The 14,839-nt window shown below is 37.9% G+C and overlaps 3 protein-coding genes across 10 annotated transcripts; 2 read left to right on the top strand and 1 right to left on the bottom strand.

Moving 5' to 3' along the window:
- The first annotated feature begins 421 nt into the window (after positions 1-421).
- On the top strand, positions 422-4,663 carry LOC137721485 (putative Rho GTPase-activating protein At5g61530). Its single transcript, XM_068460584.2, has 10 exons — positions 422-742; positions 1,416-1,532; positions 1,623-1,873; positions 2,109-2,171; positions 2,260-2,278; positions 3,062-3,160; positions 3,286-3,363; positions 3,461-3,705; positions 3,805-3,967; positions 4,105-4,663. The coding sequence occupies exons 2-10, from the start codon at positions 1,469-1,471 to the stop codon at positions 4,242-4,244; spliced, it is 1,122 nt and encodes a 373-aa protein (XP_068316685.2). The 5' UTR covers positions 422-742; positions 1,416-1,468; the 3' UTR covers positions 4,245-4,663.
- A 14-nt stretch (positions 4,664-4,677) lies between these two features.
- Positions 4,678-5,879, bottom strand: LOC137721170 (transcription factor DUO1-like). The gene is made up of 3 exons (XM_088693197.1): positions 5,680-5,879; positions 5,233-5,467; positions 4,678-5,167 (listed from the first exon to the last, which is right to left on the bottom strand). Exons 1-3 carry the CDS (start codon positions 5,877-5,879, stop codon positions 4,739-4,741), a joined length of 864 nt encoding a protein of 287 aa, XP_088549323.1. The 3' UTR covers positions 4,678-4,738.
- A 3,119-nt stretch (positions 5,880-8,998) lies between these two features.
- On the top strand, positions 8,999-13,819 carry ACD5 (Diacylglycerol kinase family protein). Of its 8 annotated transcripts, none has more exons than XM_068460579.2 (12): positions 8,999-9,436; positions 9,853-9,972; positions 10,045-10,218; positions 10,347-10,439; positions 10,551-10,643; positions 10,803-11,028; positions 11,271-11,358; positions 11,981-12,130; positions 12,244-12,345; positions 12,567-12,911; positions 13,413-13,479; positions 13,568-13,819. In XM_068460579.2, exons 1-12 carry the CDS (start codon positions 9,251-9,253, stop codon positions 13,703-13,705), a joined length of 1,782 nt encoding a protein of 593 aa, XP_068316680.2. In that variant the 5' UTR covers positions 8,999-9,250; the 3' UTR covers positions 13,706-13,819. The 8 variants fall into 8 exon arrangements, with proteins under 8 accessions (XP_068316680.2, XP_088549297.1, XP_068316681.2 ...); XM_088693171.1 differs by having other exon boundaries at positions 11,274-11,358; XM_068460580.2 differs by having other exon boundaries at positions 10,051-10,218.
- Positions 13,820-14,839: the final 1,020 nt, after the last annotated feature.

A 14,839-nucleotide genomic window follows, 5' to 3' on the forward strand; every position in this document is an offset into this window, starting at 1 on the left:
TCAATAAATTTATAAATATAAAACTAAAAAAGGTACACATATATAGTAAGTTAGCTCAACTGATCCAACGAAATCCTGAACTAAATTTGTCTTAGAAACGAGTTGAAATAAGTAGGTCCAAACATTACCTGATATGAGCAGGTTGACTTTTCCAACTTTCTTATTTATTGCTAACCGTTTGATTGATTCCCTCAATCCTCACCCTTGATTTTACGTAGCATCATCACCATAACAGAAAAGATTACAACGTGGGAGTGGAGTGGGGCCCTTGACACAGTCAGTTTGATTAAAAAGTTGAACATTCAAGGATTAAGGTGGGGACAGGGGGAATGTTAATCTCAGTCTACTTTCAACAAAAGAATACGTTAATCTCAGTCTTAACTTTAAACTTTAAACTAAACAAAAGTGTTAATCTCAGTCTGCGCACGCGACGGTTATATCAGTTAAAAAACCTCCAGGATCACCCGCGGGTCCCTGTCCGCGTGTTCGCCAGTTAGCGCCTACGTGGCGTCATACTATTCGTCCGCCTACCCCACTGAATGGCCAACCAATCGCAGACAAGCGCCTTTTTTTGAATTTTCTAGAGAGGACGACTTTCTCTCTCCTCTCTCTCTTTCTCTCTCCTCTCTCTCTCTCTCTCTCTCTATCTCTAAAAAGAAGGGATTTTTCTATTTGCAGTTGTGCAATTTTCGCCCTTCAGCTGCTTCGCTTCCAGCTTCCTTGATCAGCAAGCCCCAACGAGGTAATCTTCTCTCCAATTTCACTGATTAAAACTAGCGTTTTTGTTTGTTTTAATTGGTGGAAAAGTAAATTAAAATTTTATTCAACTACTGCTGTATTAGTACTATTTTTCTTTTCAATTTGTAATTAAAATTTTAATCAGGTTGATTGATGTTGATTTGGCCAATTTTTATATGTAATTAGTAGGAACTGGGTTTTGATAATTGGATAAAATTTGATGAAAAAGGATTAATCTTTAGACGGATTACAGTGAAAGAGAATTGATCCGAGCTGATTGGCCGAGTTGGGATCATAATTTTTTTAATTGTAAGTTGAGAAATTTTGTATTTGGGATTGATGGGGGGAGGGGATTTGACTTTCTTTCATTTTCTCACCAACCAAACAGTTGACTTAGAAAGATTATTGTTTACGTTGATTTATTGGAGTAAAGGGAAACTTTGATGATTTATTGTTTAACTTGGTTTTCGAGTTCGTGTTAACAAATGGATTCAAGAGACTTACTGCCTGTGAAATCAAAGCTGGTTTCCTTCTTATATATACCTTAGTTTTTCTTAGCGAAAGCGGGAAACCGTTGTGATTTGTTGTAATTTTTTTTCTTGAATTTGTAGAACCTCTGAAAAGTAGTGTCCTTCGATCTTCTTTGACATATTTTTTATCTGTTCCCTTCAAAACAGGCTGAACTGGTCTTTGCCTTTATAATTTGATTCTGGTCTCTGCAACTGCTACAATGGCTTTCCCGTTCTCACCCCCCATCACACAAGAGGCAGCTACCGATTTTTTTTCATCCTCAGGTACCTTCCGATTACACCGTTTTTTATTGTTTAATCATTTTCTAAGAAAAAGATCGGTGTTTGACTATAGCCAACTATATTTTAATGCAGGGGGGAAGATTAAAGAAGCTGGAACATTTGTTGGAGAGGTCACTAAAGATGCAAAAGTGAATGTTGCTGATGTGGCAGAACGAGTTGGGTCCATGTTCAAAAGTCGATGGGCGATTCTTCAGCAACCGGCTACAAGACATGCTGTGCAGGAACGCCTTATAACTGCTGCTGCGACGACCGGTACGTTGTTTAGGAAGGGCTTATCAGAGACAAAGGAAAAGGTTTCTGTTGGGAAGATAAAAGTTGAAGAGGTAAACTGGCTAGAACTTTGTTTGGCGATAATGATTCATATCCAACTTGAACTTAGACTGAAGTCACTGAACGTATAGTACTATTTTTCTGTTTCTTTAACCCCAACGGTGAATGCAATTGATCGTAAAGACTTCTGGTAATGCTCCAGAGCTTGACAATCCAAGTGTGTGCCTAGAGCATGTTTTTTAGTTGAACTCATCACTGACACATTTGAAATGGTGATTTTTGTTTCAGGTGGCAAAGAAGACTGCCCAAAAGAGCAAAACCATTTTGAGTGATATCGAAAGATGGCAGAAGGTATAGAATTTTGAAACAATTGTTACCTTTCTTTTTCTTCTTTGTTATACACGCTTTGAAAGTCTAATCTTGTTCTTTTCATTTTCAGGGTGTTGCAAGCACCGACGGTAAGTTTCTTGAATTTTCTACACCCTCCATATACTTTTTTGCCTAGCATCATTAATTGTAGGGGTGTGCTATCCACACACCCCTTTTTACTTCATACACACTCTCTTAATTTGCAGCTGTCGGATCGACTAAATTAAAGAAGATCAAAGCCCAGAAATTAACAAGGGGTGTGTGAGAAGTAAAAAGGGGTGTGTGGATAGCACACCCCTAATTGTAATATTTGGATAACAGCTTTTTATCTGTGAGATTTACAGTGTTAAATTGGGTGGAATTTGAAACTGAGATACTGTACTACATTTGATTTCGAGGGTTATAGTGGGGATTGTTGAGGATTTGTGGCTTGTTTGGCTGTTCGGCTACTTCTTCTCCAATGACCCATGTCTGGTTTTTCTCTGGAATCAACAAGCAAGGAATATACATATTAATTGTAGGAGATGAGATAGTGGGTAGATGTTAGTGCTGGTGGACGAAGTTGGGATTGAGGAAACTTTGGAAGCTTTGTTTCTTTGACTCCTAATAATATTACACATGACCTTCTGTTACACGGGGTTCCCCCTAAAATGTATTTGTACTTATAGCAGTAAGGTGAAATTTGTAGCTGAGAATTTATAGAAAATGACTCAGGTTTTTTATAGTTAGCATTGTTTGAAGAATGGTGAAATTCCGGGTCCTCTGCATCTCCCCAATTTGGTGGTTTGTGTGTCAAGATAAACTGTATCAGGATGGTAGTTGCTTTTAATCTTGGGCTAAATGGTGATAGTTATTAAAAATTTTATTTTCAGTTTTTGGAGTTCCGATTGAAGTTATTGTGCAACGGCAACAATCTAGTAGGCCCATTCCTCAAATTTTGGTCAGATGTGCAGATTATCTCATATTATCAGGTACTCTATAGTCTGTTCTTCTCTAATTTATACACTTCTGGTGCATGTATGATCACTTACACATATAGTACTTTGATTTCCTTTGCAAGCATGATTAACTTGTTCGTGATGTTTTTGACTCCTAGGACTAAATACACCTTATCTATTTAAAGGCGAGGGAGATAGAAAAGTCATTCACCAACTGATTTCACTGTACAACCAAGGTGTATGAAGTGTGTATAATTTCTTTTTATTTATTTCTTTGAAACATAATTTTCTTAGTTCTATTTAGATGACACTAATCTAGTGTTGTAATATCAGATTCAAATGCACCATTACCAGAGGGTGTAAACCCAATTGATGTAGCGGCTCTAGTCAAATGTTACCTATCTACCCTTCCTGAGCCACTAACCACATTTGAGCTTTATAATGAGATCAAGGGTGCTCGATCCAGCATACATGCGATGAGAACCATGCTCAGGAGGCTTCCTACAGTCAACTACACAACCCTAGAATTTGTCACTGCATTACTGTTCCGTGTTAACCAGAAGTCAGTTCTTAACAAGGCAGGAAGCATCTCTCTCTGTCTCTGTTGTATGCATGGTGGGTTGTTCATAGCCTGAATCATTGATAAGCTTGCTTAAATAGTTGTTTACTGTACACAGATGAGCACCCAAAGTCTCGCGATGGAGATTGCCCCTGTTATAATTTGGCAGAAGGGTATGACACAGGACCTATACAGGAAATATTGGAATCAACCTTCAAAAGGTCCTTCCAGGAAGAACTTGGATCCTGAGCCTACTTATACTGCTTGGGACATGCTTTCTGGTGAGCGGTTCTTCATTAGCAACCTATTTCTATTTTAGAGAAATTATACGAACTAAACAGGTGTTATATTGTTGGTTTTTTGAAAGAACATATTCATTTCTTTTGCATGTATTTTTTTTTTTTTGTTGTGGATTCAGATGAAGGTGATGCTGTAGATGATTCCATCCCCTTGGATGATGGCGTGCCCATGGACTTCGGCGCCATTGAGGTTGTCCAGTGTCTCATGGAACATCACAACGCAATTTTCACAGATGCTAATGAAACAATCTGGAGATGACACAAATTCCTTGGGCAGTCCTACTGACTAACGCTTTGAGACTGAAACCAGATCTGGCTGAGACGATAATTGCAAAGTAGAAGAATTTATGACCTTTGCCAGTCCTACGAAGGTTCAATATTTCTAGTTGGAGCATGGTAGACCATGAATTGTTTGGTGCAGCTGTGAAAAAGCTTGGATTTAATACTGAATTGGACGTTGTGATTGGTTTTGGCATTGTTTTCTTACTTCGGGTAGAGTTACTATTAGGAAAATGTATTTCATCACCATTGATTATGTAAATTTCTTAATAAGATCAGTGAACACCGAGTTTATGGACTCAGGTTGCAGTATATTGGACTAGCACATTGTATAAAGAAGCGATTTTCGTCATGTTTAACAATTAAACAGAATATTTATTAAACAAGATCCAATCTTCATTTCTAGTGTGTATCAAACATCAATTGTGTCCAAGAATTCATACCAAATAACAGTTGCACAAGACTCCCAGGAATTCATAACTCTGACGAGCTTGTAAGAGTTTCAAGATAATCAAGCATCTCAGGTGGGAATTCATCGAAGAAAATGTCAGGAGTCGAAAGGTCTTTAAGCTCTCCTAACTTGTTACCTTGAGCATTCTCCTCCAGTCCAAGAGGTGGGATCTCCTCCCCGAACATGTCCAGCAAGTTCAGAACAATAGGGTCCTGGTCAATTTCTTTGCATCCTGATAAAAACGAGAGGTCTAGTTGGGGTTGAGGAAGCTGAGACAAAGATAAGTGTGGTGGGAAATCAGAAGACGGGATCATATTATTTGGCGTGGCCTCAAGCATGGGCTGCTGCTCTGCTTCCACATTCAGCAGTTGGTTTGCTTTCACCAAATCCGGTAGATCCACCATTCCCAACTCTTCAGAATTCAAAAAGGAATTGCTTGGATGAGAAGAAACCTGAGAATTCACAATTGTTAATTTGAAAAGGTTGTCTTGGAAATTTGAGAAAAATGCTACCTTACCTTATCCACTGGAAATTCATGATGCACAAGGCTCTCCCCTTTGTTTTTGGGGGAGTTTGAGGATGTCGATTTCTGCAGAATCCTCTCAAACCTCTTTCGCCGAGTGCTCCAGAAATTCTTCACATCATTGTCCGTTCTGCCTTGCAGATACGCTGCGATTTTCGCCCACTTGTTCCCGAATTGCGCTTGCAGTTGTATCACCATCCTCTCCTCCTCTGCAGAAAACTTGCATCCACTTTGTTGTAAAAGTCCAAGTTCACATTTTTTGTTAGCGTCAATCTTAAGCAAGAAAATGCAGATTACAACTACTAATTTGGCAAAAACCCACCAGTACTCAACAAAAACGTGAACATAACAAATTAATGGACACTCATCAACTAAACTTACAAAAACTAATTACTGTTGGATATCTATATAATATTCCAAGGATTCGTAGGGCTGACTTACGTCTTCAAGTTCGGTCGGAGCTTATTAACCCATCTAAGCCGGCATGATTTTCCAGTTCGCGGCAAGAGTCCTTTGGATCGAATGGAGCTCCAGTCTCTAGGACCATTTCTCTTCACATGACTTATGAGCACCTCATCTTCCTCAGCAGTCCATGGCCCCTTCCTAATGTATGCTCCATCGTTTTGCTTTTGCCTCGCCATTTTTCTACAAAATTAATCTCTCAATTTTCTTCACTCCTATGGGAAACAAAATTTTCTTCCGGAAATTAATTGGGTTTCTTGGAAAAAATGAGATTATGGAATATGAACTTTTGAGTTCTGAGTTTTTAAAAAAAAAATAAAAAAATTCTCGAGCATGCTAGGGTTTGCATGCACATGGCGCATCTTATGGAAACGTAACTGGTGAATTAAAGCTAGCCGTTGAATCAAAGTACTTAGATTGTGGGACCATTAAGGATCAAAGATGATGAAATTTGAAGGGCCTGATTAAGGTGTTCACGTTTCTAATTGGTCATCTAAATTGTGTATGAAAAACAGGGAAAATTTTATCCCACTACCACGTAAAGACGGTTATGACGGTTAGTGGCAAGCACCCACCCCCGCACTTCTTTGCTTGTTCAAAATTGATGTAAAATTAAGTATATGTCCTCTTGTATGATTTGCAATATCATGGATCACCGTTGGATGTGATCAAGATTTTGCTACAAGCGATTACTAGGGTTGGCACCAAGGAGAGTCTAACACAGAACTCCGAGTGCATGAGTGAAAGCACAGTTTGTTGAGTGCTTGCAGGATCTTCTGAATATGCAGATGACGAAGTCGGGGCTTGTGGTGCAACCGGAGATGGCGATGTCATGATGCGTTTCCTTCCACGGTAATGCAAAAAACACCTCTTGAACAATATTGGTCACCTTTGGTCCTGGTCTTACTTAGGTTCTTCTTTTGCAGCATATATTGCTGAAGGATGTCAATGTCAGTCAGCAACTACAAATCTTCGTATTTGAAATTAGGTTTTGCTCCGACAATACCAACAGGGTGACGATGGAATTATGAATTATTGCTATTGATTTGCCTTCTTAAAGCCTTAATCAAGAATTATATATAGTTTGTCTTAAATGTAAAGCAAAGGCAAACACTGTTATTAATCAAACCATGCCTGTTGGAAGCTTGTTAAGCATTATAAACTGGTTTCCGGCCTGGTGGCTTGTGTTTTGAACGTAACAAACCAATCCGATCCATCATTTTGCAGCGGCAGTATGTTTTGATGTGAAAACTTCTCTCGGTACGTAGTTTCTATGTAGGTTCATTCACCTGATAAAAAGAACGCATTGTGCGTGTGTCGAGTAGGCTTTGTTTCTATCTTGCCCTGTGTATTTTAAAAACAATGAGCCCTTAGTTCCCAGTTCGCTCCTCTACTTAATCCATTCACTTGTATTTAATGACTCTTAACAGTTCACTTTAAATGATTGAATTACAGTTATCAAGTTGTGGAGTATGAAATTAGGGATGGAACCTAAACTCGCTGCCAAGGATGCGATATCACGAATCAGGAGAAAATTCCCTGGTTTTGTTGGAGCTGTTTTTGCCATCGATGAGATGGGCGCCCATGCTGGAGTTTGCCACGGATGGACATTTCAGTACTCAGTGAGAAGCCCGGAGATGTAATAAACTCGGCATTTTAGCTAAATTGGTTTATGAGATACTTCTTACTATGATCCTTAAGATTTGAAATCAATAGAAGTGGTTTTGAGTTTGTTCACAAATCACGATCAATCGTTGTTCATTCCATGAAATTTTTTTGTTAAATAAAGACCAAAATGATAATAATACTTTCAATTTAATAAACAATGAGTGAATCTCATAGACCATTTTGACTAAAAAAACCATTTTGACTAAAAAAACCTTTTAAACTCCTATAACTTAACTCGCGCTATAATATACTCCACTTGATTGTAATATAGGTAGTGCATAGATCCTTTTTTGTTTGATGTTTTATCATGTTATGTTTCTGAATAAAAAAGTTTTACTTTTGAGAAAAAGAAAAAGCTCAACAATTTAATTTGCAAATTTGGTTTACAGTATTTTGGACCAATCTAATATATGAGAAGAAAATTTTGACCCGGAATACAAAGATAAGCACAATGCACAGACCAACAAACTTATCATTTAATCGTAAATATATTTTTTACCATATTTTATTGGTTGGATTTGGCTTTGGAGAGATTTTTCAGTATGATTGACACACAGGATAATATATCACATGTCACTATATAAATGATGAGATCTATGTGTTGAAAAGTTAATAATTTAAAAAATAAAATTTCTCACCACTTATATAAAAACAAGTAGTATATCATTCGTATTTCTATCACAATGAAAATTTTCTCTTTGCATTGACCAATAGGGGTGCAACTTGGGTTGGGCCGACCCGAATCCACTCATATCTAACTCGACTTTAAATCTAAACAAGCGAATTTTTTTTAGTTATAACTCGTCCGCATCCAACTCAATTTCAACTCGTTCATTGATTAGGTTGGATTGGATTGATCATTTGCTCAACCCAACCCACCCTAACCCGATTAACCAAACCCGATTGGATTGAGTTGTGCAACATGCTTCTCAATGACCTTTTCATCTTTTGCACCTTTATCACAACTTACTGATATGATGTACAATTTGACTTGAAAAGGAATAATATTACGTTTATTCTGCTTTCCACATCACATCATGTTGAACAACTTCCTTTATTAAATTAATATTGCAACTATTCAACCTCTTCTTGAGAGAGGGAGATTGTCTGCCCTTTTGTTTAGGTACCATTTCCATCTTTTTCTATTTGTACGGTCATAATTAAGCTACATCATTGACGTGGCTTAACCGTGATCGCATAAAATAGAAAATGATGGGAAGGACATCCAAACAGGAGAGCAGACAATCTGCCTCCCTCCTTCTGATCTGCTTCACAGTTTGAGTAGTGATTGTTTCTTATGCTGCTTTCTTGTGCCAATTCAGACGAAGCAGACTATTGAGCAAGTTGAGGGGAAGTGATTTTAAGGTCAGTTGTTTGCTAATACAAATAGGTTGATGTCTTTGTGGATGTATACATGCCTGTGTGGGTGCTTTTAGAAATATATGATTTAAAATTCGATGCTAATGCCCGATTAAAACTTGAAAAAGTTAGACAATCTGAATCCAATCCAAGTAAACCTGAATCCGATTAAACCCAAATTCGAATAAACTCGATTAAAACTCAACTCGAACCCGATCTCAAATTGTAAAAGTTGAGTTAAAATTAGATTGGCCTTCCAACCCGCTAAGTTGGACCAACAAACAATGACCGTTGTCAAAGGGTAAAAAGAAAATAACCAGAGAAAAGCAAACATGCTAGAAGCCTAGATCTCTGGCTACAACGACCCGTTTTCCTGTCGTTTTGTTTCCATTTTTGGTCAATAAAGCGCCAAATTCCACTTCGCCCAACGAACGCGATCACCGGTTTTTTGAAATTCCACCTGAAAGTTCTTCCGTTTTCGCCGCCTTCAACATTATCCTTCATATAATTCAAACCTCGTTGAATGGAACGTGATGTAGATTGCTGTATTGAACCAGATGAATCTCCCCCTCTCCCGCACGCACAGTTTTACGGCGGAGCCACGCCGGCGGCTTTGAGCTGCAGCCTCACCTTGGACCGCGTCGGGGAAGTCCTTCTCTCCTTAAACTCAGATGGGTTGTCTTGGAAATCGCTCGAGCCATTGGAAAATGTATTTAATTTCTCTCCTCTTCTTTCCCTTTTGTTTTTGTCTTTAAATTGATTTATTTGATAGTAAAGTTTCTATTTTTATCAACTCTGGATTGAAATTTGTTCTTAATTGTGTTACAGTTGTGATACTTTCGAATTTTAGTATGGATTCTGGGATTTCTGCTGCTTATTAGGCCCAATGGCAACTGGGTTCTTCTAAATTTCTGATTTTTCATCACTTTTGCCTGAGCTTTGTGACAAACATTTTACTTTGTTAATTTATTTACTCGGGATCCTGTATGATTATTCGGTGAAGCATTTATGATCGTTAATCGATGAGTTGATTATACCGTTTAATCATGAAATTTTGAAATTTTTTATTGATGTCTAATATATCAGGATGACTCAACTTGTTTGGGCATCACATTTACTTCAAAGGTTGCAACCGAGATCAAATTTTCCGATGTGTATTCCGTTGAGTTGATCAGCCACGGTTTGATCCATGTGCCAAAGGTTTCAAATGCTAGAAGATGCCTTACGGGTCGTCATGAATCTGAGGTTTGTTCAATTCCCATTCTTGGCTATTTTGTTTCACTCCCTCATATGGTATTGATGTTGGTGTTTACATAGGTTCAGGTTTACCGCTTTACAGTGCATGGTTTCCAGCAGTCAAAGACTCTGCCTTCTCTTCGGGTCCTGGCTGCATATACGTTTGGTCATAATGATCTCCAAACATGTCATATGTGGGTCAATCAGATTAATGCTTCTCTGGCCCTAGAACAGGGGCGACCAAAGAATCTATTGGTATGTTTTGTACTTTGCCAATCGCTATATCATTATGCTTGTTTGGGTTTTTGTGTCCTTTAGGTGGTTTATGAAAATTGACATAAAGTGGTATTATATTTTTCCAGAATCTTTTTCTGATTGACTAGGTTTTTGTTCATCCAAAGAGTGGGAAGGGAAACGGCTGCAAAATTTGGGACTCGGTGGCTCCTATATTCTCCCATGCTAAAGTGAAAACAAAGGTAGAGTTCTAGCTTGTTTGGTTACTCTGTAATGGGAATCAAGACCACAAGCAAACCTATTGAATGTACAAAGTTATCCTGCTTACATTTTGTTTTCAATTCCAACATCAGGTCATTGTGACCCAAAGGTCAGGGCACGCATATGATATGATGGCATCTATAGGTAACAAAGAGCTTGCTTCATATGATGGAGTTATAGCCGTTGTAAGTTATAACTTTCCTAGACTTATTTCAATCTTTGTAAAAGGAACATCTATACTGGCATACTTCTTCAGTTGATGCTATATTGTATTCCTTTCAAGGATTTTGAACTTATTCTATTCCTAATTGTTGATTACTTGGTAATAATTGATTTGGAACTAGGGTGGTGATGGTTTCTTCAATGAAATCCTCAATGGATTTCTTTCTTCAAGGCATAAAGCTCCATACCCGCCAACTCCTTCAGGTTTTCTTCCTTCTGATACATATCATGACAGTTTCTGTGTTCATGATCCAAATGAAACAGTTATTGGAACTTCTTCTCAGAACATTGAGCAGTCTCCTCTCCTCCCAAGTCCAATCCATGATGGTTCGGGAGCCACAGTTATCAGTATGTATCATAATAATATTTTCCATACACATCAGCTTTGATTTGATTTCTCGTTGTAACTGGTTGTTTTCGTACATATCACTGGATGTATCTAACACTACAAGAATTGAGGATATTTCTTCCCCCATCGGCTGATTGGTTCTGTTGTACAAACATGATATAATAATAGTATATAGTATTTGTATTTGTATTTTCTAATGCCTAAAACATGATTACTGTTTTTTCTCTTTTCGAAAACCCAGCAGATGAAGATCCAGAGTTTCCCTTCCCCAATGAACATTTCAGATTTGGAATTATTCCTGCTGGCTCTACCAATGCCATTGTGATGTGGTACTTCTCTACACTTCTCAGCCAGCATTCAATTTTTTCTGCCTTATTGGGTGGGTCTACACTTGCATTACCCACAATGTTGTCCAAATTGATACTTAATTTGAATTGAACATAATTAACCGTTTGACTGTAGTTTACATATATAATGTGGTATTTAGATCGTTTAAATTGCAATATAGTTCACCAACTTACAAAATGCCAAGGAATCTATTAGTGTTTATGATAGTGAACCTCTGCTGAGTAGTGATGGATATTAGAAATGTTAATGATTGCTGCTCTCGATCCTGTTCCAGTATGATTCTTGGTCCTAGATCTTGTAGGAGTTTGTTGAATCCACTTTTTTCAATGTTGCATCAGAAGGGTTGAACTTGAAGTGCCTAATCAAAAGTTGAAACTTCTTTAGGTCTCTTCCTGTTTGTTGTCATGGGGTGTATTTAAGTATAACTCTTATCGTTTATCATATATGAATTCACTAAGCACATTTCACAAAAAACCGTTAATATTCAATGTCTCTATTGGACATAATAACATATCTCAGTATCATTCTACCTTTATTTCATCTGGTATTGTTCCCTTTGGCCCAATGTAAGGTGTTGACTTTTTTTTATTTTCATTTTGTCAGCACAACTGGTGCTCGAGATCCTATAACATCTACATTTCACATTGTCCTTGGGAAAAGGGTTTCCCTTGATGTAGTGCAAGTTGTAAGGTGGAAAACAACATCTACATCAAAGGTTGAACCTTTTGTGCGCTATGCAGCGTCTTTTGCCGGGTAGTTTCTCATTACAATTACTCAATGATATGGGTGATGCTCTTGTCTGGAAAATCAGATATTTGATTCTCATTTTAAGTTCTCTAAAATTCCAGATGTTCTATATTTTGTAGGTACGGATTTTATGGAGATGTCATTACTGAGAGTGAAAAATACCGTTGGATGGGTCCGAAAAGATATGATTATGCAGGAACAAGGGTATTTTTAAAGCACCGGTAATTTACTAGTTGGATTTCATATTTTGCTATGCGAGTCCCAAAATCACGAATGTTGGGTCTTAAATCATTCATATGGTCTCTGTGTATTTGTTTCCCAATATACTTTCACCGCGTAGATTCTCTTCGTTAGCTTTCTATGATTGTGTCTAACAAGAAATTATCTTTTATTTTAATTAACAACATTGAACCATCTATCTTATATATGTCGTATCATTCAGGTCCTATGAGGCGGAAGTAGCATATATAGAAGTCAAACCAGAAGGAAAGTCAATTCCTGAAAGAGGAAGTTTGAGCGGTCGCAAGCGACCATTTTGGAGCCCAAATAAATCTGATCAAGCAATGTGCCGTGTTAACTGCAAGGTCTGTAGCAGCACCACCCCTTGCTCATATCCAGGAGAAACAAAATGGTCCATATCAAAGGGAAAGTTTCTTAGCATTGGTGCTGCAGTAATTTCCAATAGAAATGAAAGAGCACCTGACGGTTTGGTGGCCGATGCACACCTTTCAGACGGTTTCATGCATCTCATATTGATCAAAGACTGCTCTCATGCTCTCTATCTATGGTAATAGTTTATAGCCCCCATCTAAATGCACATTCCTTCCTTCTCCCCTTGAGAATTGGATAATAGCTGATATCGGTTCCCACATTTAAGCTAGAAAAATATTTCGGGTTTCAAATTGTTGGGATGGGAACATTCTAAGCTGCACCAATCTTTTGACGGCCAAATGATTTTTATGATACATTTGAAAGGCCCCCATTAGTAACATGGCAGTCTAGAGTCGTCTATTTGTTTAGTTTTCTGAAGTGTTCTTCTATGGAGGTTTCGATTCCAAGTTCTTAATCATTAAGTGTTCTTCTATGGAGGTTTCGATTCCAAGTTCTTAATCATCTGTCTATAATTCCTCTCACCACCTTAAGAATTATCTGTTACAGAGGTTTTTATGCAAAATTCTGAAGATTTTACCGTTTCTTGGCATCAATTATTGCACATATGTCGATACTTTTTCGCTTCTTTATCCACGAAGATCACACTAAAAGTTTCTTATGTATGATTAATTTGCAGGCATCTTACCCAGCTTGCAAAGAAGGGCGGAAACCCCTTCGATTTCAAGTTTGTTGAACATCACAAGGTATATATGTTTACTCATCGCGTTTTCATCGCTTGTGTTGTCAAATTAATCTCAACTGTAATATTTTTTGTTCATATGTTTGGTGCAGACCACTGCTTTTACGTTCACGTCTTCCGGCAACGAGAGTGTATGGAATTTGGACGGGGAACTCTTTCAAGCACACCAATTATCGGCGCAAGTATTTCGAGGCCTTGTTAGCTTGTTTGCCTCCGGTCCTGAAATTTGATACAACTTTGCCCATGATGTACCATATTCATACCTTTTTTGTATTTTCCATTTTCTAGTTTGGTACCCAAATATAAATTTCAAGAAAATCAATCCAACAATTTCGTTTCCGAACTTTGATTACTGTGTATTTTATACAAGCGATATTGGAAAGGGGAAATCTAAAGCAAAAGTGAATCCTAACTTTGTCCTCGCAAATTATTAGAGAGCGGAATCCACAGGCCAGAGTTGCATTCCAAAGAAGAAGCTTTCGACTCAACGGGAGTACAAGAACAAGCAGTCCCCAGTGCAGCCACAAACAAGCAGCGAACTAGCTAATCAGGCTGACGGAGTTGATTTCCGGGGAGCAGGCGGGCGCCTCAACGGTCATTGATTAGCCAGTTCGCTATGATCAGCTCTCAGATATCGTTGCTACAAAAGATTTGTAGCTGAGATATAACAATGGCTATGCTCTCTAGAGCGTTACATTTGGTGGACATTTATAATATTATTTGCCTATATTTCTCTGAATACTCGACCAAGGTCCATGTGAACTTGACGGTGCAACAAATTTATAGTAGTGACGGAAAAAATCGCTTTCAAATAATAATCGATTCTGATCATGTTTGACAAGAAGTTTACATATACTTTTTGTGAGCATCTGCTCTATTTTTTTAAGAGAAGTCCAAAGTGTGGCTCAAAGAAAACAAGACAACCTAGCAACCTACCAACAAAATGCAATAGAAAATGGTTATATCAAAGTTGGTGTTGAATTGACATGCATGGGAAAGGTTGAGCTACTCAGTCAAGAGCTTCAAATGTCATACTCTTGGATGAGTCCACGGTAATTGTTGGTCGTCGACACCAACTAAATATTTTATTAAACAAGGAAAAATGATAGACCAACTAAATTAAACAAAAAAAACTCATATTTCTGCCATTGGACTTCGATTTTTTGATAGACCAACTAATTATTCTGGTCATGTTTGTTTCCTTTGCTACCACATACATTGGACTTCGATTTTTTGAAGGATCATACTTATGCAAGTGTTTGATTATTTCTATCACATTTTCATATGTAATGTCGTGGCCTTGGCCAACGAAAGTTGGTTCAGTTGGTAAGGATGTGTATGTGGTTAATCTTTAATCCAAGGTC

This window comes from Pyrus communis, chromosome 1 (assembly GCF_041283825.1).
Source record: "Pyrus communis isolate YQ-2024b chromosome 1, ASM4128382v1, whole genome shotgun sequence".
Lineage (NCBI taxonomy): Eukaryota > Viridiplantae > Streptophyta > Magnoliopsida > Rosales > Rosaceae > Pyrus > Pyrus communis.